The sequence below is a fragment of the Naumovozyma castellii genome, chromosome 1 (genome assembly GCF_000237345.1).
Source record: "Naumovozyma castellii chromosome 1, complete genome".
NCBI lineage: Eukaryota > Fungi > Ascomycota > Saccharomycetes > Saccharomycetales > Saccharomycetaceae > Naumovozyma > Naumovozyma castellii.
In genome coordinates, this window is record NC_016491.1 from 732,890 (window position 1) to 755,837 (window position 22,948).

The 22,948-nt window shown below is 36.6% G+C and overlaps 8 protein-coding genes and 2 non-coding genes across 10 annotated transcripts; 6 read left to right on the forward strand and 4 right to left on the reverse strand.

Moving 5' to 3' along the window:
- Nucleotides 1-103: 103 nt before the first annotated feature.
- On the reverse strand, nt 104-4,879 carry DNF1 (aminophospholipid-translocating P4-type ATPase DNF1; the record flags this gene model as incomplete). The annotated part of the gene is made up of 1 exon (XM_003673266.1): nt 104-4,879. One exon carries the CDS (start codon nt 4,877-4,879, stop codon nt 104-106), a length of 4,776 nt encoding a protein of 1,591 aa, XP_003673314.1.
- Nucleotides 4,880-5,415: 536 nt separating this feature from the next.
- Nucleotides 5,416-7,143, reverse strand: PAB1 (polyadenylate-binding protein; the record flags this gene model as incomplete). Its single annotated transcript, XM_003673267.1, has 1 exon — nt 5,416-7,143. The coding sequence occupies one exon, from the start codon at nt 7,141-7,143 to the stop codon at nt 5,416-5,418; it is 1,728 nt and encodes a 575-aa protein (XP_003673315.1).
- Nucleotides 7,144-7,849: 706 nt separating this feature from the next.
- CHD1 (chromatin-remodeling ATPase CHD1) lies at nt 7,850-12,223 on the reverse strand (the record flags this gene model as incomplete). The annotated part of the gene is made up of 1 exon (XM_003673268.1): nt 7,850-12,223. One exon carries the CDS (start codon nt 12,221-12,223, stop codon nt 7,850-7,852), a length of 4,374 nt encoding a protein of 1,457 aa, XP_003673316.1.
- A 2,181-nt stretch (nt 12,224-14,404) lies between these two features.
- On the forward strand, nt 14,405-15,628 carry MAC1 (Mac1p; the record flags this gene model as incomplete). The annotated part of the gene is made up of 1 exon (XM_003673269.1): nt 14,405-15,628. One exon carries the CDS (start codon nt 14,405-14,407, stop codon nt 15,626-15,628), a length of 1,224 nt encoding a protein of 407 aa, XP_003673317.1.
- Nucleotides 15,629-15,867: 239 nt separating this feature from the next.
- NCAS0Atrna4P lies at nt 15,868-15,919 on the reverse strand. Its single transcript is given in 2 exon segments — nt 15,868-15,904; nt 15,868-15,919. It is a non-coding gene; the product is annotated as a tRNA-Pro (tRNA).
- A 1,081-nt stretch (nt 15,920-17,000) lies between these two features.
- On the forward strand, nt 17,001-17,714 carry GCG1 (gamma-glutamylcyclotransferase; the record flags this gene model as incomplete). Its single annotated transcript, XM_003673270.1, has 1 exon — nt 17,001-17,714. The coding sequence occupies one exon, from the start codon at nt 17,001-17,003 to the stop codon at nt 17,712-17,714; it is 714 nt and encodes a 237-aa protein (XP_003673318.1).
- Nucleotides 17,715-17,957: 243 nt separating this feature from the next.
- Nucleotides 17,958-20,297, forward strand: RAD4 (Rad4p; the record flags this gene model as incomplete). The annotated part of the gene is made up of 1 exon (XM_003673271.1): nt 17,958-20,297. One exon carries the CDS (start codon nt 17,958-17,960, stop codon nt 20,295-20,297), a length of 2,340 nt encoding a protein of 779 aa, XP_003673319.1.
- Nucleotides 20,298-20,550: 253 nt separating this feature from the next.
- Nucleotides 20,551-21,600, forward strand: SPT2 (Spt2p; the record flags this gene model as incomplete). The annotated part of the gene is made up of 1 exon (XM_003673272.1): nt 20,551-21,600. The coding sequence occupies one exon, from the start codon at nt 20,551-20,553 to the stop codon at nt 21,598-21,600; it is 1,050 nt and encodes a 349-aa protein (XP_003673320.1).
- Nucleotides 21,601-21,773: 173 nt separating this feature from the next.
- Nucleotides 21,774-21,846, forward strand: NCAS0Atrna7R. Its single transcript has one exon. It is a non-coding gene; the product is annotated as a tRNA-Arg (tRNA).
- Nucleotides 21,847-22,440: 594 nt separating this feature from the next.
- Nucleotides 22,441-22,803, forward strand: BUR6 (negative cofactor 2 transcription regulator complex subunit BUR6; the record flags this gene model as incomplete). Its single annotated transcript, XM_003673273.1, has 1 exon — nt 22,441-22,803. One exon carries the CDS (start codon nt 22,441-22,443, stop codon nt 22,801-22,803), a length of 363 nt encoding a protein of 120 aa, XP_003673321.1.
- Nucleotides 22,804-22,948: the final 145 nt, after the last annotated feature.

Sequence of the window (22,948 nt, forward strand, 5' to 3'; positions counted from 1 at the left end):
TTTTGTCTCTTATAGAGAGATGTTACATGGTAATCATAGTTTATAAATATACAAAGTACAGGAAGTTCAAGGAAATTACATAAAAGAAAATAGTAACATTAGGTCATAATATTTCTCTCGTTGTCGACTTCCTTTTGCCGACTAACGATGCAGCGTGTGTCACTCCTGGTAAATCTAATGATGTCCTTGCCTTCTCAACAGAATATCTGTTATCCAGTTGATTTGTCGCAAGCATATCTTCTCTTGTTCTTTCAAGAGATGACCTACCAAGATTTGATTTTTGTCGTTGTTCCTGTTCTTGATTCAGTCTAGGTGAAAACAGTAAGTCTTGTGTTTCCTTTGGAGAGGAGGCCCATTGGTCCTGAGTATCTCTTCTAATGGTCTGTCCTGCGTCGGTATGCAAAATATTCATTGGAATTTCCTCAGTTGCAACCGACTCGTGAGAAAAGTTATTTTCACCAAATGATTGAGATAAATGTATACCTTCAACAATACGTTCTCCAAATTTACCAGATTTAGCGACCTTAGGTCTGTTTGGATCTGTAGGATCATAGCCTGGTGGATAGTGAGAGAAATCACCACGTTGCCACATCTCTCTAACAATTTCAACATCAGTTGGGTAAAAGAATTTGCGGAAACAATCGAGTGTGAATCTCGGTAGCAGACAATAAACGATACCAACAAAGAAGACACCCCAGAAAGATGGTGCTCCGTATATACGTGATGCAGCTTTGAAAAACTCTTTGCTGGTTAAGGAACTTGACCATACACCAGTCCAGAAAAATAGAATTATGCATGATAAGCCGATGAATAAACAACTGAACCAATCCCATCTGTATTGGTGTAACAACATGTAAATGTTACATGAGACAACAGCCAATGAAGTAACCATAACACCGACATAGAATCTATGATCAAGACCAAGACCGTTATTTGAAACAATCTGGTTCTTATGGTAGAGACAGTATGGGAAAAAGAAACAAATACAGGATTGGTACAGCCCATCTAGCATATACCATAAAAACTTTGTTTGATTCCAGTCTAATCTTAAAATACCACTACGATATAGTTGAGGCATAACCAATGAAACAGTATCACTGACATCTTGATCCATAATACCCATGAAGATAACAGGTAAAGATGTAAACGCCAAATTATAGAACATCAGGAAAGTGTATTCAAACAAATATGACCCATCGAAATTGTTATAGATACCATACCAGAATAACGCCAACGTAAAAATAACATTTTTGTAGAAAAATGCTGGAATCATCTCTGCTAGCCTTCTATATGACCACCTTCCATGAACCAAAACTAATCTTGTTAAATATCTGAATTGACCAATAGCATAATCTGAACACATGACGGCTTGACGACCTTCTTCGCCTGCTATACCTACACCAACGTCTGCAGATTGAATCATGGCAACATCATTGGACCCATCACCAATAGCCAAAGTCATGACATCTAAGGATGTCATGACTAACTTGACGACAGCAGCCTTTTGAGCTGGAGAGACTCTGCAACATAATACAGCCTTACAATTCTTACATAAAAGTAGGAATTTACGTCTTATGCTTTCACCATTTAATGCGAGTTTCAATGCTTCACCATCAATAACCACAGCGAAATCGCCTCTAGGGAAGTCATGGTTCTTTTTTGCATCAGCTAATTCCATTTCAGATCCAGTCAAGCCAAATTTTTCTCGTAAATATTTTGTAATTAACGATTCAGCTATTTCAGCCGGGTCATTACCAAATTCTTGAACATCATCCCCATTGGTCTTTACTACTAGTAATTCCATATCATTATTCAGTAAATTACATGAAAACCCAATATTAATGGCGGTTTCCACTTTATCACCTGTCAAAACCCATAGTTTAATACCAGCTTGAGCCAAAATTGAGATAGATTCTGGCACACCATCTTGTAAACGATCTTCGATAGCTGTACCACCAAGTAGTGTCAACTCTCTTTCAATTTCGTCAGAGACCGCTTCCAATTGTTCTTCTCTGTTTGTTACAGATGCAGCTGCAATATCATATCTTTTATTCCATTCAAGATATTCGGGCCAGGAAAGTTCTCTTTGGGCAATACACAAGGTTCTTAAACCTTCTGTAGCATATTGTTCCAAATGCAATGCAGTTTTCTCCAATAAATTTTCGCTGTTTGCACCATTTTTGGTACCTAATCTTGAATAAATAATAGAATCGGCACCTTTACAAATTAATAGAGCTCTTGGTTCATCGTCAGGGTTTGCACCTGGAATTTTTACGATACAACTCATTCTCTTTCTGGTGGAGTTGAATTCTAACGTGTTCAAGATTTGGAACTCCTTTTGAACACCTTGCACCTCGATGATTAAACCAGTCTTAGTTTTTCCAATAAAACTGAATCCTACATCTCTAGCAGTACAAACCAATGCAGCTTCATCGGGAGATTGTGCCTTTACATCTAATTTTTTGGAATCATGCTTGTTAGGCTCTACCAAAACTGAATGACATAAGGCAAGCGCTAACATAAAATGCTCACAACATTTCTGTTGCATGTCTCCACTGGCACCCTTAAGATCATTGACAAATTCCTTAGAAATAAAAGTGATATCATCTGGATAGAATTGAGAATTATGAGATAAATTTCTAAGTGTATTAATCATTGTATCTCTATCTTTAGCAATTTCTTCCTTTTCACGACGTCCTTCTTCTTCCACATCAATACCTTGTCTTTTTCTTAACCCAGCAAGGGCTTCAGTATAAGCACGACCATATGAAATACCATTAATTGTACATTTTTTAAATTCCATAACATTTTGAGTAAGTGTCCCTGTTTTATCAGAGAAAATATATTCAATTTGACCCATATCATCAGAAATGTTCCAGGATTTGGGGGTACAAGGATAATCTAATTTCGCATTGTAAAGAAGCACATCACCATAAATAAATGCAGCTTGTGCTGTCTTGATAATTTCCACAGAAATATACAAGGAAATAGGAACCAAAGATTGATATAAAATAACCGCGACCCAGAATGAGACAAACCCATTAGTAGACGCCGAACCTGCAACGGTACCGAATTCAAAGAAATCTCTTGAACGTGGATGCTTATCATAATCAACACCATTTATAATAGCAGAGATAAAACAAATGATAAATAGGAATAAGAAATTTAGAGAGACTGAAAGATTCAATTCTCTAGAGATTCTTGACTTCTTTGTTGGGGTGGCGCCAGAATTTAACATAATCTTTGTGTCATCACCAGTAAACACAACCATCCCCATGGCCCATTTAGTATTTCTTAATGTACAACCACGAAGTAATAAATTGTTAATGGTAACGGGTTCATTCTTCAGATCACCATCTTTGGAATCAACCCACTTAACATTACCTTGATAAGAATATAGATTAGCGTGTGGACCTTCACTTTCAACCCAAAATTTAGTTCTTGCGATATCTCTTGAGTTTCTAATAGAATGACTACATTTTAAAGATTCACGAACTTTCAAATTAGTTTCCCCGTCTAAATTTTTAGTTTCCAAGTAACAACCACCGTCAGAATCTGATGTGGATAGTAAAATAATATCAGCTGGGATTTCATCATTATTATGTATACGAACAATGTCACCAACTTTAACGTTTTTCCAATAATCTTTGGAGAACTTACAATCTGATCTTGGTGGCAACGATCTATCCATAATATTTGCGTTATCTGTCTTTAACGCAGACTGACCCACAGTATCATATTCCAATGATGGACGCCCATAATCACCAGACATTCTATAACTACCAATAGAATCAAGGGAATTACGGGCCATGTCTATACCACCGTTAATAGCGGCAGTTTGGGAACGTAAAATGTGACGCTTATGTTGTCTTCTCTTTTGTCTACCCTCTTCAGTAAAATGACTTTTACAATATTCAATAAATTTCATAAGTAATCTAGTGTTGGCCTTTTTGAATCGTCTCCAAAGGGACACGTTATCAACTGAGACGTTGCCGTTATCGACACCTTCTAAAATATGTGTCCTTGTATTATTAACTTCCATATCTAAAAGTGTTCTCCTTGAATCTTCAATGGCATCCTTAATTGCGGTAATAATAACAATGACGATTAAAGGTACCGCTGCCAACCCAGGATTAGTAACACCAAAGATTTGGAATGCACCCAGAATAATTAACACAAGGAAATAAACATTGGCGAAATTTTGGAATTGAAACATGATATTTTTTGGGAAAAAATTTAAGGGACTATACTTCGTTGTTCTAATCTTATTACGAGGATAATCTGTTATTGGTTTCCCGTCTTCATCTACCATTTCCTTAGGTAATGGCATATTATAATAGACAGTTCTTAATTCACTTGCACGGTTCGTAAGTCCTGCATCATCGAATATATCATCTCTATTATTAGACTCTTCAAATGGATTAACAAAAGTTTTCTGTGCCCATTTCAAGGTCTTGGCTCTGCCTACAGTGGGTTTCCCCTTTTTGTTCCGTTGTGTGCCCATACGCAGTCTTTTCATAATGTTCTCACTTGTACTATGATGATGTGAGGAGGATGGGTCATGGTCATCATTCTCCAGACTTATGTCATCAAAAGCTCCATTACTAGTACCTATTCTTGGAGTGGGTTCAAAAGAATGAATATCATTATCTACATCTTCGTGGAATGAAAGGCTTTCTTTTTCCTTAGAGTCATCGAAGGATGTGAGATGTGTGCTATCTCCGTGGTATGCATTACTTGAAGAAGTGTTATTTGCAGTGGTATTACTGGAATGATTAGGTTGAGCGTCGAAATCAATATCTTCAAATTGGAAATTATCATCAAATGGGGACATTGGGTTGTTCCCATTGTCCTCAAAGGGATTCGTATTACCGGACATTCTGATATGAACTGTATTTCTAGCAATGAGTATGTCTGTATTTGAAAATTCTGTTCTTCTCTTATTACCTAATAGAGAATTATTTTTCCTTCTTTAGTGCAGAAAAGAGGAAATATTATTATCTTCAAATGCAGTAAACAAACTCAACCGATTGACACAATGCAGCAGATATATGTGGTTGGTATGGTTTATCAAGAGTAATGCAATGACTACTGAACAATCAGTAGATGCAAAGGACCATTAAATGTTCAGTAAAAAAAGTGCGCGTGTCTGTCCGGAATGAGAACGCGTCTAAATTTGGTGCTGCAATGAAGACGTGCAACGTGACGATAATAAGCAGATGCAGATAATATATATATAAATACGTGAAGGATCCACAGAATGAGAGGAAAATTGTTGGTTCAATAAGGAGACAGACTTAAAATAAATTAACTAAATACACAAAAAGGTAAAAATATATACAACACAATATATATCTTATAAAATAAAAAAACTATTGAAAAACAAGGTAACTTAAGCGTTCATCACTCACTTACTTAAGCTTGAGGAGCAGATTCTTGTTCAACAGGTTGGGCTTGTTGCTGTTCTTGTTCTTGCTTGAAGGATTCGTAAGCAGCGGAAGCTTCCTTGAAATGTTGTTCAAACAATTCGTCATTTTCTAACAAAGAGACAACTTCTTGAGGTGGTAAATCTAGAATCATACCAGTGATCTTACCAGCAGCTTCTTCGTCGGCGTTCTTAGCAGAGACCTTCTTGTATAATTCTTCACCTAAGGCTTGTCTTTGGTTCTTTTGGTAGAATTGGTTTGGAACACCATTTCTTGGGAATCCACCTTGTGGTGGCATACCATAACCTGGACCATTTCTGAACTGTTGTGGTGGAACACCATTCATTTGTTGTGGGTTTGGACCGTTAAATGGAACACCTCTTGGTGGCATAACACCGTAGAACATTGGTGGCATGAATTGACCTGGGATACCGGCAGCGGCTGCGGCAGCAGCAGCAGTAGCTTGTTGGTATCTCATTTGAGTTCTAGCTTGAATTTGTTGAGCCAATTGAGAACGTCTAACATCCTTTCTTTGAGCAATAGCAACGTATAATGGCTTACCAGCAACAATTTGTTGGTTCTTTTCAGTAATGGCCTTAGTAGCTTCTTCTGGGGTAGAGAAACAGACGAAACCGAAACCCTTGGATTTACCATTATCAGTTCTCATAACTCTAACAGAGGTGATGGTACCATATGGAGCGAATTCTTCCTTTAATTTTTCGTCATCAATAGAATCATCCAAGTTCTTGACAAATAAGTTAACACCTTGGTATTTAGCCATTTTTTCCAATCTGGAAGCTTCGTATTGCTTTTTTAATTCTTGCATACGTTCATACTTCTTTTGAGCACGAGAAACGAATAAAGTTTGGTCCTTGAATTCAGTACCGTTTAATTCTTCGACAGCCTTGGCAGCATCTTCATGCTTTTCAAAATCGACGAAACCGAAACCCTTCAACTTACCGTCTTCAGTCTTCTCCAAAGAAGAGGATAAGACATTACCGTACTTGGCAAATAATTCGTTGAATTCTTCATCAGTGGTTTCCAAATTAATATTCTTGACGTAAACATTAGTGAAGTGAGCCTTAGTTTCTTCTAATTGAGAATCACGTTCCTTTCTAGTCAAATGAGGAGCCACATAGATTTCTTGACCGTTCAACAACATACCATTCAAAGCATCAATAGCTTCCTTGGCAGAGCTTTCATGTTCGAAATGAACAAACCCGAAACCCTTGGACTTACCAGTTTCATCAGTGGCAATCTTAGAAGACAAGATGTTACCAAAGACGGAGAAAGTTTCGAATAAAGCCTTGTTATCGATATCTGGGTGTAAGTTCTTAATGAAAATGTTACCTGAACCCTTCTTTCTCAAAGCTGGATCACGTTGAGACCACATGATACGACATAATCTGCCCTTGATTGGAGTGTAGTTTAATTGTTCAATAGCCTTCTTACCAGCTTCATGGTCGTTGAAGTTGACGTATGCGTAACCTAAGGAAGTCTTGGTGACAGCATCACGACAAACACGGATGGAAGAGACTGAACCAATTGGAGAGAAGATATCGTACAATAAAGCTTCAGAAACAGTTGGGTCCAGTTCACCAACGTATAAGGAGGCAGGAGAGGTTTCTGTTGATGTAGTAGTGGATGGTTGATCTTCAGATTCGCTGATTTTCAAGTTTTCCAATTGTTCCACTGTCTTTTCAGTAATATCAGACATTATTAGTTTTTAGTTTTTTAGTTTTTTTAGTTTTTTTTTAGTGTTTTTTATTTTATTTTACAATAGTAATAATATTATTATTGATAAGTCAAAGTTTTGAAGATTGACTTAAGCTTAGATTTGTGTTGTGTGTCTTCTAACGATTGAAACGTGTGAAAGTTACCTTGTAGCTCGATCTATATAAAGAAAAGAAGGAAACAAGAAAGAATAAACAAAAAGAAGCTATGTAAGAGAAGAAATGCGAATAAGAATAATATTAACAAGTATTAAAAAGTCTACATCAGTTGGAAGAGCAGTTGCACAACTTGTCGTGAAGAGTAACGCAAGAAGTTGCGATGTGTGGATCTTGTTCGATCGAAACGAAAAAAAAATTTTCAAAGAGGCACTAGCCAACATCACTATGCACGTTTATTTATAACATGTCTTTTGGAGGTTATAGACGGTGTGGATCACGTGACATATATTAGATGCTTACTGTTTCATTCAGCGTTTAAGTCATTATTAAATCATTAAAAGGTTGCTCTCTTTTGAAGCTTCCAAATGTTTCCTGGGGGGAGGGCAGATCAAAACTAACCGATAGAGTAACAGCTTTTCTGCTTCCACTCGTCGGACTCTCACAATCTTTTGGCCAGGAATTTGATAATTTTATAATATTATGAATACATGAAATCAGTATATATAGATATATTTATATAATGGTTTGTGATTAGGCCTGAGATTCCTTTGTGGCAATAATTTTATCGTACATGGCCATTAATTTGGCACTTGCCACATTAGCAGGCCAGAAATGAGAACTATATGACCACAAATGCTTCTTGAAGTTAACAGGATCTGTTTTCTTGGACGTCCCCTTTTGACTTTCGATATGGTCACCTATATTAGTCAATTCTGACTTTAACATATGTGCGAATTCTTTACGATCAAGCCCCTTATTACCATTTCTTAATTTCTTCAATGATAAACGGACTGGTGCCATGGCATGTCGGCATTCATCTTCGTCCATACTTTCGTATTCTTTCTCTATAACATTTTCAGAGCCTGGTGGTGTCATATTAGAGGTTGTCCTTTTCTTGTTCACTGGGGTCGGGCTATTAGATACACTCTTAGAGGCTTTTGTTACTTTCTTCAAAGTTTTTGGGGTTAATTTTGTACGTTTGGAAGATGGGGTACTATTCACGCTGGATTTGGCAGTAGGTGGTTTACTTAACTTGGTTTGTCTCTTCCTTTTCAGGCCTGAAGTGGGTGTAGCAGTAGCACTTGGAGTGTTTTCCTGAGATTCATCCCTCATAACAGATATCAGATAATCTACTCTTCTACCTAAGTGGATGGCACCTGGGACCTTCTTGGATGACCCAGTAACACCTTTGCCCTTCTTTGTGTTAGTTGTGTTGGTTGCTGTTTCCTTCTTCATAACAGGATCAGAACTGCTGTCATTTAGGAAAATTTTATTAGTTAATCCAAGGAATGGATCATCTCTTATCTGCGTCCAGGAACCATATCCATATTTGAATACACCTACTAACAATTTTTCATCATCCTCTTTGTTCCAATTAGAGCTCCAGTTTTGTACAGCTTTTGGTGAACGATTGGCAATATGGAATTTTAATGGATCATCCTTGAAATGTTCATGAATATATTTCCTTAGGAAATCTAGAGCTTCAGCTCTCCCAATAAATGATTCTGCATTTAATGACTTAACGTCATAAAAAGTGAATAGAATAGCTTTCTTTTCTTTTCTCTTCATAGCTAATTCTGCATTTGGGTTATCTTTTGGTTGGTCATCTGGTTTTATTTCTCCACTCTTCAATTTTAACCTATATTCATGTGCCTTCTTTTCAAGTTTCTCCATGATTTCTTTTCTTTTGGCTTCTTCAGAATGCAAGTTCTCTCTGGCAACTTCCATCATTTCCGCGTATACTTCTTGATATTTATCAATTGACTTAACGGGGAGGTTCCCATCCGAAATGAGTTCCTCGAAAAGATTTGTAAGGTCACCATATTTCAAAACAGCTTTATAGATAGCACGGATTTCACTTTCACCGATTGATGTCAAGTCATTTCTTGCTCTTCGTTTTGATGTTCTAGAGGATGATTCGTCATCAGAGTCCACAGTGGTTCCATCTCCATTAACACTGTGTTTAATCTTCTTCAAAGCATTATCTCTTCTATTCATCATATCCAGTTGTTCTTTAATGTATTCATCGTCCTTCCTCTTTTGCTCTTCATCTTTCAGTTTCTTCAACTCCTCTTCAGGAATAATATCATCCCAATCAACGTCGGCTTTATAATCGGTAACCTCGAATTGCTTCAAAAATTCTTCACCACCAAGATGTGATTCACCTAAGTCAGGAGTAGTAACATGGTCTTCAGCATGATTTAAAACATCATCCAGATTTAAATCTTCAAGCTTCTTTTGATTATCCTTGGCTGCAAACATATTACCGGCACCAAATTTTAGAATTTCAGATAATTCTCCTGGGTTAGGTTCATTCTTCTTTGTGTATTTACTACCATCCGTAACACCGAGTGAAATAATGGCGTATTCTAAGATCATCTTTTTACGTGCTCTCTCTAGAACTTCTTCTTCAACAGTATCTTTTGAAACTAATCTGTAAACCATGACATGATTCTTTTGACCTATACGATGAGCTCTTGCCATGGCTTGGAGATCTGCTTGGGGATTCCAATCCGAATCAAAAATGATAACTGTGTCGGCAGTCATTAGATTAATACCTAACCCACCAGCTCTGGTTGATAACAGAAAAACATCATCTGTCGAATCAGGAGCGTTGAAATGATCGATAGAAATTCTTCTTTGTGCTGAAGGAACAGTACCATCTAGTCGCTGGAAGGTAATACCTTTAATTGACAAATAGTCACCTAAAATATCCAACATTCTAACCATTTGAGAAAATATTAGCACTCTGTGACCATCTTTCTTCAATTTGTTTAAAAGTTGATCTAATAATACCATTTTACCAGAAGACATGATTAAACCTCTTAAGACATTTTCACGAGACATCTGACCATCACCGAACTTTTTCAAGACTCGTTCTTCAGCATTATCAAAAAGATATGGATGATTGGAAGCCTTCTTCAACTCACTCATGATATTTAGAAGAGAGAAGTGACCACCTTTGGAACCTGCAGTCAACGCTGAGTAATTCTTTGTCAGTATATTCTTGTAATATTCAGTTTGTACGTCTGATAGTTCGACACGTAAAATTCTTTCGGTTTTGGATGGTAATGATTTCTCAACATCTTTCTTCAAACGACGCAAAATGAATGGTTGCAATCTCTTATGTAAATCTCTAATATATTCTTCTTGTTCTTCATCTTGGTTTTCAAAGTCGATTTCTTGATCAATGGTAAATCTTCCTGGCATTAAAAAGTTGATTAAAGCGGCTAATTCTTTGATGTTATTCTGTAATGGGGTACCAGTAATAAGCAGACGATTATTAACTTTAAAACTGTTTAGTGATTCATAGAGAGATGACTCCGCATTCTTCAATCTATGGGCTTCGTCCACTGCCAAGAATTGCCATTTAATACTACCTAATTCAGACCTATCTTTTAGAATATATTCGTAGGTTGTTAGTAAAACATTGAACTTTATGTTCTTCTTTCCTTTTGCGTAAGGGTTAGTATAAAATTCGAATTCTCTGATAGCATCCCTTGATCTTTGGTTACCCATATAACAAATAACGTTCAAATCAGGTGCCCATTTATCAAAGGTTTCTTGCCAAGCTGGCATGGTGGAAAGTGGTACGACAACAATATGAGGACCATTTTGTCTACGAGCATATATCAACCAACTAATAAATGCCACTGTTTGGACCGTTTTACCGAGACCCATTTCATCTGCAAGGATCCCATTATCATTCTTGGACCAAAGGAAGGCCATCCAATTAATACCAGTCAATTGGAAATCTCTAAGTTCACCAAATTTCACGTAACTAGGTTGTTCAACTAATTTTTCAAATTTAGGTCTTGCCGAATTATTATAATTCGTTGAATTTTGAGGTAATATTTTAGAATTTATTCTATTTTGGAAATGCTTGACTTGTTCTGGTGCGTCTTTAACAATATCTGCTGCTGCTTCCCAAGTTGCCTCATCATAATTCAAACGTTTCCATTTTACCAAATATTGCAATTCCGAAGTTCCATCATCTAATGTTACACGTTGACTATCAACTATTCTTTCTGGGATGGTAAACTCTTGAAATTCATCCAATCTACGTTCTTGTTCCATATCCATAACCTCTAAGTCTTCTGGTGTGATATAAGGATCTAACCTCACCTGTTGGTCTTGAATTATAAACTGTTTGCAATAATTATCCAGTCTCTTCAGACCTTTAATTTGTCCCAATGATTCGTATGTTTCCCACGTATTATGTAAATGAGATTGGTCAGTCCACTTAATCAAGAATTGAATATTATCCTTACATTCTTGTAAATTCATGACCTTCTTCCAAACGGATTCATCCACACCATCTTTAAGTTTATGAGTAATTACCATGTCAATGCTATGAACATCTTCCAATTGAGGGGTAGCAGAGTATTCAAGACGATTCCCCGTATCTTCTTCATCATTTTCTTCATCTTCATCATCAGAATTCATATCATAATCCTCTTCAGAAACTAGCAAATCATCGTCGGAATAATCAACATTGTAGTTAACGGTTTTATTATTACGTTCAGAAAATCTAACAGGTACCCCAAATTCATCTTCCTCATCGTCATCATCAGTCCCTTTCTTTGATCTTGAAGTTCTCTTTGGTTTTTGTTTCCTTATTGTTCTAGTATGTTTTTTCTTCCCTTTAGAGCCATAATCGTCGTCGTCGTCGTCTTCATCATCATCTAATTCCGATAAGTCTTCCTCATCTTCATCATCATCCAGATTCACATCTGGGTCCACGTTTGATTTCTTTCTTCCTCTCCTTGAAGACGTTTTGACAGCATCCTCATCATCCTCTTCATCTTCGAAGTAATTATGTGTTGGTGCTCGATGGGATCTTCTTAAACCGTATAATTCCGGATTTTGTAGAATTTCATTAGGTAAATCCTTTACTGACCCCATTATTGATCAAGTAGAAGACGGTCAATATGTTGGATGTATGACTAAGTTATAATGTTACGAAAGGTAACGTATGTTATTGTTTTGCAAGTAATTCTGTCTAAATTGAAGTTTCAGTGAAAAATGAAAATTGAACGAGAGGGCAAGAAAAATTCAAGAGGGTAACTAATTACTGGTTATAGAATATGTCATTGTGATCGTTCGTTTAATGGCGATCTAGTATTATTATCAGATTAAGGTATACTCTTATATCTTTAAAATGATGATTAAATTTTATTAGTCAAGATAGATTGCAATGAAATTTTCTCATTTCTTAACAGGTAATCCATTAATTGATGAACAATCATAGAGTAGGGGTTTATATGAGTAATTTAATTGAAACTGGGTGTTCAATCATCCTAAGGAGTTGAATTGAGCTCGAAAACTTTCTCGAGTACTAACATGAACACTAATTGTGGAATTCCGCCCTTGAACATCGTCTCTCCACATAGTTCTTTCGAATGATTATGAACCATCTAAGTCAATCGTGTTATTTAGAAATGAGTACAACCTCCCGTTTCTAATTTAACTACACACATAGTGTACAGTTAACAAATTGCAAAGAAGTTTTTCGAAGTAAAGATGGTGCTACTTCCTAAAGCCCTTCCAGGTTTCGTTATTATAGATAGATTTAAAGAGGAGCGACACCTTGCAAAAGTGGTCTTCTAAAATCTGACACCACAGTTGTTAGTAGAATGGCATGTATATATGCTCGTGAAGTAGACATTTTGAGCTCAAAGAAATAATTGCTGTATGGCCATAAGAATTCAGCCCTTAATCAATGAGCTGTAGAGTCCGTTTTGTTGAGGGAGTGTCTGACAATGAGCACCCGACGTCTAAACTTCGGTGAGTAGATAATCATCGATAAAAATTCTTGTGTAAGTTGAAAGGCTTGCTGTTATACAGTCTTCCGTCATATTCACAGCATGTATGAGATATCCGATATATGATGTGCAACCAACCAAGCACAACTTAAAAGGTGGAAAAAAACAATCATTTATGATTATCCAGCTGTCAATGAATATTTTTCGTTAAATATCAGTTCACCTCTTCATAGAAATCAATAGAAAAATTCTAGATGAAAAAAATTCTTGTAAAAATTGAAGGTATCTGTCATAAATAAAAATTGATGAGAAGATAATCTGAGTAATTGGCAGGCAAGTAATGTAGAAAATGTAATATTTCAGTGGACGACATCCCTGTAAAAAGATTATTCGCTTTTCATCACGTCTTTGATTAACAAAGGCCACCAATGTTCAAAAGAACATAAGATCAAAGGGTAACCGACCATTAGAGGAGGAGCCAGACGGGATTCAGCGGCATAACACATAGAAGAAGTGACAATACAAACCCTACCTCCTCCGGAAGGATTGTGTTATCTTAAATGATTGTTCGGTATCAAATAGCAGCTAGTGCATCGAAGAGCATGTAATAAAATTGGCCTTGCACATTGTTTGGAGAGCACTTGTAATAGCTTTATCTGTACTGAGCAAGTTATTTTGTAAATACGAACCTAAGTGGTAAAAGTTCTTTCTAATTGAAGGAAGTCATGAACGAATAATATTCAAAGAAACACGCAAAATATTTTCCCTCGTATCAAACGATAAAATGCGCCATTTTGTAAATGAGAATAAAAGCAGTTTAATAAATACTATTGTGCTAATATTTAGAACAAATCACTAGTATGTCAACATTAGCCCTACAACACGTTAATTTTTGTTTTAACGCACTTGTTTTGTTTTAAATTATATTTATAATATTTTCTTCTAAATGAGCAAAATATTCGAATAATTAAAAAGTACCTGAAATTTAAACAAAAGTTAAAAAACAACATTTATCGATTCTAAGCAAATTACTTGAGTTTAACCTGGTATAAAAATACCACAGCTACCTATTATTTGTCTACCATTGTTCTAAATCATCACTTTGTGCCCTTCGTCTTAAGTGATTTCAGGTGTTCTAGCTCCGTTTAACGGAAAAGGTCAAATAACGAGAAATGCTCGAGACAATTACTCACAAAGAAAACACTAAAAATTTAATTATACGCCAGATCAGACAAAGAACCACCCTGTCCGATGGCCTGATAACTACCTTCAGCGACTATACAGGATAACTACAAATAAAGAAAGCTTATTCAAACACTGAATGATCATTTACGCTAGCGAAAAATATGCGTGTGCCTCGTGCATAAGAGGTCATCGTTCCTCTACTTGCAAACATACCAACAGAATGCTTGTCAAAGTGAGAACTAGAGGTAGACCATCCCCAACGGAGATTAGAGACGTTATTATGGTGGACTCTTCTTCACGCATCGATGCGAAATCGTCATGCCATTCTTCTAATCACCAAAGCAAGCTTGCAGAGGGTGACGATAGTAATTCATGTTCGCAAAATATGGAACGACAACCGGTATTATTTGTTCGAGTTAAGGACAGTAAGAAGGCAAGATTACTTAATGGGAAGTTACAAATCTTAGTGGATGATTCAGCAGATTCTAACGAGAAGGGATCATCAGTTTCCTCTAAGGATAATGGCAATAGTAAATTCATACCGGAAGTAGAATATTTAAAACAACTATCAGGGTCCTCATCTGGTTCGGGATCCAACTCTCTTGGCTCAACGCCGAACTCTAATACGTGTTGTCATCATCACACTACCTGCGCTTCCATGGCTGCGGCAGCTACCGCTAATACAAGCACACAATCTCTATTATCTAAGAACGATAATAATATGACGACGTCCACGAACATGACTGAAGATAATAATTTAGACATAGGAAAAATTGAAGAAAGTTTAAATTCTATGGAATATTTTGAACAAGTCTTAGATTCAAAAACTCCTCTAGTTGATCTATTCACTCATAAGGGTGTGTATTTAAGCTCTGCATGTTCATGTGAGGATGGTAATTGTCCCTGTTTAAATTGTCTAATTCATAGAAATGAAGATGAATTAAATTCGTATATTAGGCAAAGTGGAATCCCATTGACAAATGTAGGTGAGGCTGAATACAAAAATGAATTAATGGAATGTACTACAAGTAATTGTGCATGCACTGCAGTAGACTGTCTTTGCCAGGATTGCATTGTTCATCCTACAGAAATTATTTCCATTGATAAAATTTTATTAAATGGGTTGTTACATATGACGTTAAGAAGGAAAACAGTAATAAAATTTAAAAACAAGCTAATTCCATCTCAATATTGGTGGGATTTTTTAATTGGAAAAACTGTTAAATTACAAGAGGGAGATTTGGAATCAATAGATATAATCGGATGGTTTGATTCATTAATAAATAAATATCCGATGGAATTGCTTGATGCTTCGGATATGGAATCAAACAACTACCATCAAAGATTTTATGTAATATAAACAATTTAATAAATAATACATTTCATTGAAACCTTGTGTGTTTTGGGAAGCTGGTCGTCTTATAGCTGTTATATATTTTCAGGGATATATTGGTAAATGGAAGACTGGTAAGGTGGTTCTGTGTTGGATTCGATAAGCAAGGGGTAGTTGGAGTTCATCATACAATGTCGACATCTCTTAATTGAGGTACAATAGAACGTATTAAACTTATATTACAGTAACCAAATGAAAAAAAAATTGGGGAGAGCGGGGAATTGAACCCCGGGCCACCCGCATATTCGAGAAGAAACTCCCAAAGCGGGTATCATACCACTAGACCACACTCCCTAAGATTTATGAAAAGCTTGATCTTTCAGATTTTACTGAAGTGTTAGTATCGTCACCTGACTCTTTGAATGCTGGGTCTTTTCTCAATTTTATCAGGCTCATCAATGGATAAGCGTTGATGGTACCGATCGAAGTCATCGCTACTTCGACCCGGTCCACATCAAGTCATTTGAGAAATCACTGACAACGATGACACACTAACTTGAAACACTGCTCAAGCTACTAACCAGTTGTACATTGAAGCCACTTTAGTCTCAATGCCAACACCCACTATTCTCCTTAAGATGTTGTATACTAACCTATTTTCCTTTCCTTTATCTTTATAGTAATAAAGTTATTTACTACATAAAATATATCTAGAAATATATATTGAGATCTTTCTATACTCAGTGCTTTAGGTCAACTTTCACAGTAGTTTACCGAGTAGTTTAAGATAGCGCCGCCATCTTGTTCCATTAAATTGATGATTTCTGGATGATTAATATTCGACATGCTTCTTGATTTATTTAATACTTTTTTCGTCTTTTGTCACATCCAGCAACGTCGTAATTGGCAAAGCTACTGCTGAAAAAGATATTGCCAAGTTACTAAGGTCTGCTTGGTCTTCTGCACCCCTTACTTACGTAAGTGTGCATCTCAACTCACAGTTGGTTCCAAACTGTTTAATTGACTCCGGTAGTGAAGTCAATTTAATATCACCTACTCTTGCCAAGGTGCTACAGCTTACACTAACTGACACGTATTGCACTGTTAAAGGTTTCAACAGTGGTACGTTAGAGTATGGTGGAAAAATAGGCTGTTACGTTAACAATTTTTATTTTCATTAAGTAAGCTTTGGACGATCACGTGCCACCCCACCAACAAATCTCCGAAGGGAATTTCTTTTTCTTTGATTGAAAAGAAATGGAAAATAATAATCTAGATTTAACATGGCAATTCCTCGAACTGTAACTGGGCAAAATACTCATTCATTGGTTGCTTCATTCTTGAAATTCCAAGTTAATCAATAAAATACCAAAAACACATATCTTTTTAGACCAGCATCATGACGATAGATACAGATGAAACAATGCAGGGCCTCTGGGTTCTAGGGTACGGGTCCCTCATCTACAAGCCACCACCACATTATAAATACAGAATCCCTGCAACAATATATGGATTTATGCGTAGATTCTGGCAAAGCTCCATTGATCATAGAGGTACACCAGACAGCCCTGGTAGAGTAGTTACGCTGATTCCCTACGATGAGATCGTATCACGCCCTGAATTTTCTCAGGATTTGAAATTATATTCTCCTAATTTTGATGATATTAAAGGTGCTAATGACTTGACCACGTTAGGGGTCGTTTATTATATCCCTACCGAGTTTGCAGATCAAGTTAGAGAATATTTGGATGTAAGGGAGCAGAATGGATACACTCTACATGAAGTCGAGGTGCATTTGAATACTACTGGCGAACAGGAGAGGGCATTGAAACATGTTTTGTGTAAACTCCCATTTCATAATGAGACAAAGAAGAGAATTTTGAAGACAAATGTATACATAGGAACAGTGACAAATGAAGCATTTGTTGGACCTGAAGCTATACATGATACTGCAAAAGTAATTTCTACTTCAAGGGGACCTAGTGGACCCAATATTGAGTATCTTAAGTTATTACATGATTCTATTGAATTCATGAGCGACAATGAACTGTTACCAACCTCAGATATTTATTTGAATAAACTTCTGAGACAAGTCGACAAAATTAATAATTGAATAAACACATATACAAGCATATATATATTTTTAAAGAATATCCATCGTTACATCCTTTGTAAGATAATGTTATACATCTGGCAAACAATTAGGGAAGCTAAGATTCGGTGACATATTTTCATCGTACGTAAATAAATTAATCAAGCTCATCTGAAAATTTCAACGTTAATATTACTAAGGAGAACATAAACAAATTCTTGTAAGAACTGATGGACAAATAGCTAAGGAACATCCTGATCATATATGAATGACGATTTACCTAAAGAATATTTCGAACTGATACGAACAGCTCTGCGAAACAAAAAGGATGAACCACAGGAGGAAAGACAATTAAAGAAACGGAAAAGAAGAACAAGAACAACTGCAACATCGGTACCTGAAAAGCATGAAGAACAGACCACCCTAGATCTTTCTTCGCCTATCGACAAGTATAGTAACACCCAATTAAAAAGCCCGGAACGGAAAGAAGAACATGCAGGAGAGGCGTCCAATAGTAGTAACACTGAAATCCAAGATGAAGATGATGACGACGAAAACTATAACTCTGATGATTTCGAAGATGTGACTGAGAATAATAGCACTGATGAAAATATCAATGACATATCAATAACAATTGAAGATCCCACTAAGAGAAATGAAGCTAAAGGCAAAACTGCTTCTACTAGAAATGTCTGTTCAAGAGAAGACAGGGATAGGCGATATGCATTCCATATGGCTGATCTTTTATGTCTAATGGTCCATGGGTATCTAAGAAATGAATGGTTAAATAGTAGTAAATTCATCGTCAAACTAAGTAAACTGGTACCTGAAAAGGTGTTTCAGTTGTTGCATCCCGTAAAGGATGAAGAATTACCCTTAAGGAGTACCAGAAAATTACTTGATGGTCTCAAAAAGACAATGGAACTTTGGAACAAACATTGGAAAATACTTCAAAAATATGAGGGTGTAGCTTGTTATATGAAGTCTTGGGATGAAATTACGACTAGTACGAAGCCAAACAGCCCATTCTTTCTTTCAAAGAAACAGTTCATTAGACAGGTGATTAAAGGACAGGGTGATAGAGACATTGCAGCTCAAGGATACGTGGCACTATTGAGAGCATGTAATGTCAATGCAAGACTGATAATGTCATGTCAACCACCCGATATTACAGATTTAAAAGAAAAATGTAAGCCAATAGATATTGATTATGACGATATGGTGAAATATCCAATTTTTTGGTGTGAAGTATGGGATAAGTTTGCTAAAAAATGGATAACCATCGATTGCATGAATTTTCATATAATTGAACAAGTCAAACACCGTTCCAAATTAGAACCTCACGGGGTAGCATGTTGCAAGAGAAATAATCTAAGATATGTTATAGGATATGACAGAAAAAATGGATGTCGAGATGTTACTCGTCGATATGCAGAATGGTATAATGCGAAGACACGGAAAAAACGTATAACCAAGGAGCCCAAGGGCGAGGAATGGTTCAATAAAGTCTTGACGACTCTTCACAGACGGAAACGTACCAAGATTGATGATTATGAAGATGCATATTTGGAACAAAGGGATTACGACGAAGCAATGCCGGATAACCTTCAAGATTTGAAAAATCATCCATATTATATTTTAGAGACTGACTTAAGAAGAAATCAAGTATTAAAACCTGGTTCTAAAGAATCTGGATACTTACATTTACAAGGAAGCAAAAGCAAGAATAAGAATAAATTATTAAAAGTTTATGAACGAAAAAATATCTTGGACTTGAAAAGTGCAAGACAATGGTACATGGAAGGCCGTGTCTTGAAGACAGGATCCCGAAGTTTGAAAACGGTGAAAAGGAGAGCAATGCGACCCTCTTTAGATGATGAAGAAGACGAGGAGAGATTATATTCGATAGATGATACAGTGTTATATGTTCCACCTTTGGCCACTAGCGATGGTGAAATTACACCCAACGCATATGGAAATATAGAAGTTTTTGTTCCGACAATGATTCCAGGCAATTGTTGCCTAATAGAGAGTCCTTATGCAATAAAGGCTGCGAAGTTTCTACGAATAAATTATGGTCGTGCAGTTACAGGGTTTAAATTTGAGCGAGGACGAACATCCAAACCTATCATTGGTGGTGTTGTGGTAGCAAACTGGTATAGAGATGCTGTTAAGTCCTGTATCGACGGTATAGAATATTCAGTTGACAATGACAAAAAGCTGGAGGAGGAGCTTGAGTCTCTCAGGTGTTGGCACACACTTTTATCAAAATTGCGTATTAAAAAGAAATTAGATGTCATATATGGTACAGTGGGTGAAGAAAATTTGAATTTGGGAAATGTGTCTGATGAGGATGTAGCTGAAGGAGGAGGCTTTTTCGTTCCTCGAACCGAGAGTTTTCCTGAACCAAATGATTCTGGAACTGATGATAACGAAGATATAAATACAAGAGGCTTTCTTTTAACGAATAAACGTGAAACAGGTGACTCAAACGAATCGACAGAGAGGAATGAATCTCTTGACCGCCAATCTACCAATGACGATGAACTTGAAGACGATTATGATAAATTTATGGGTGATCTCGATATGTCCGACCCTGAATAATAATGCCATGTGTAAGAACAATTCACTTTATATAATATTCGTTCAAAGTATATAACAATGGACGTAGAGTTTTTTAAATTGTCAGGTATATTACATCACATTGTAAATTTTCGTATGCCATGATCTTTGAAAGATAATACCAACCGTTCAAGTTCAGATTGTTTTGCTTCTATAAAAGTAAGCTAACCTTATGCAAAAGTTGTTATAAAATCCAAAAAGTTAAGTTAAAAGGGTAAAGATCCTTGGTAATATAATGAGTTTTCTTTCTAAGCTTTCTCAATTAAAGAAGGCATCCACAACCAATACGTCCATGAAAAACACTTCTAAGGAATCAATACCTAGGAAAAAATCAATAGAAGAGGACATCCCTTCGTTATTACCCACAAACTATATTCGAGATGAAGACCCAGCAGTAAGAAGGTTGAAAGAATTGAGGAGAAAGGAACAAATAAAAAATGGCGAGTTTGCTAAGAAACATAAGAAGACAAATCCAAGCACGACTACAAAGAGAAAAAGTAAAAAGGATGATGACAATTTAGCAGCAGATGGATACTCACGTTTCAAGAAGAAACTTGGGAGCACTCATACAAGACCTACGCCAGTGAGAACCCTCACAAGAAAGATGGAACCAATAAAGAAGATATCATTTGATGAGTTAATGAAGCAAGCTGAGAACAATGCATCGAGTAAAGAATCATCGGAAGGAATATCAAAGAAGGAATCCCCATCTGCTTCACGACCTCATTTACATAAACCTGGTTTTAGAAGTGCAAGAGATAGAAATAGAGTTTCGAAACCTGTCAAACACCAAACTACTTTGCCAAGGAAAAAGATGTCATTATCTCCAATTAGAAATAGACCTGGATCTAGAGATGCTACTCCTATTAAGATATCGCTGCCCGTAGCCCAACCAAATCAAAGACTAAAACAGCGATTGGAATCGAAAAGGCAACGGCCTAGTGGACGTGATCGCTACGGTAGACCTGAATATGACTATGACGATGAGGATGACATGGATGACTTTATTGAAGATGATGAAGAGGATTCTGAAGTTCATAGAAGAATGAAGCTGCATCGTGATGATCCCGGTTATGATAGAGATGAAATCTGGGCAATGTTTAACAAAGGTAGGAAAAGGTCCGAATACGCTTATGATGAGGAGGAAGATGATATGGAAGCGAATGAAATGGAAATATTAGAAGAAGAAGAACGTGCAGAAGAAATGGCTAGACTTGAGGATAAGCGTGAGGCAGCATGGCTGAAGAAACATGAGGAGGAGAAACGACGTAAGCTGAAAAAATGAACTTTCCACTTATTGACTCAACATGTGTAGAGGTCTTTAGTCATTAAATATTGTCGCAATTGTAAAAATAGATTTAATTTTAAGAGACTTCTTTGTTGAAAGTTTACAACAATTTTTCAGGAACTTTGAGAGATAATAGGGGCAGTCTAGAACTTACAAAAACAGATTTCTTGTTCCTCGTGGCCCAATGGTCACGGCGTCTGGCTACGAACCAGAAGATTCCAGGTTCGAGTCCTGGCGGGGAAGAAATTTGTTTTTTTGCATTTTTAAATGCTACTGGCTCTAAATTGAAAGGCTTGAGGCATCTGCCGTTTTATTACTCTGTAAGTGTTTTTTCGATTCTTATATAAAAGTTTTCAAGAAACACAATTTTTAACCGTGAGACGCTCATAATAACCAACCAATCATTGAAAAAAGGCTTGCTAAACTTTTTGGGAAAAATCCAATACCAAATCGATGTGAAAAATTTATTGCAAGTAAAATTATTACCCTCTTCACCCTTTGTGAACCCACTATTCTGTTGAGATGGGAACCATTCCATTTGAGTCGCGGGCAACGACACAAATGCACACACCCACACACCCGTGGATGCCAATGAAAAAATGGACGTGTCCAAAAAAAATCAACAATGAGTATATAAATGCGTTGACGAGACGAGACGAAATTTGAGAGTGGAATACCCGCGATGCCCTCCGCTTTGTAAACAACCCTATTTTTCTTGTATTTGTATGTGTAAATGTCAGTTTAAAGAAGTAGGACACATTAATGGATATACGAACCGAATAAATCTAATTGGTCGCCACATATTCTTTCCCATCCCACGTTCTGCTTATAATTACTATGGAACAACAACAACAACAATTAGAAAATTATGAGACTACCACTGAGGCACCAAATGAAGAATTAAAGGAAGTCTTTGATAGACTGAAGACTCATTTTCCTCCTGCAAAAGTGAAAAAAATAATGCAAACGGACGATGATATAGGGAAAGTATCTCAAGCCACCCCGGTTATTGCCGGTAGAGCCCTGGAATTTTTCATAGCATTACTCGTTAAGAAGAGCGGCGATGTTGCCAGAAAGAACGGGACGAAGAGAATAACGGCGGATGTATTAAAGCAAACAATTCTCACAGACGAGAAGCTTGATTTCTTAAGGGAGAATGTTTGTGGAGAGGAAGAACCCACTACCGAGCCAAGCGTCTAGGTACATTTTGATGAAGTAATGATCGTTGATTATCATTTCTCATCGACCTGATGATGAGATCGGATAACTCAACGTCTGAGGGACTATTTTAAGGAAGTAACGAAACGACGCTAAAAGGAACAGTTATATGCGCATACATATATTG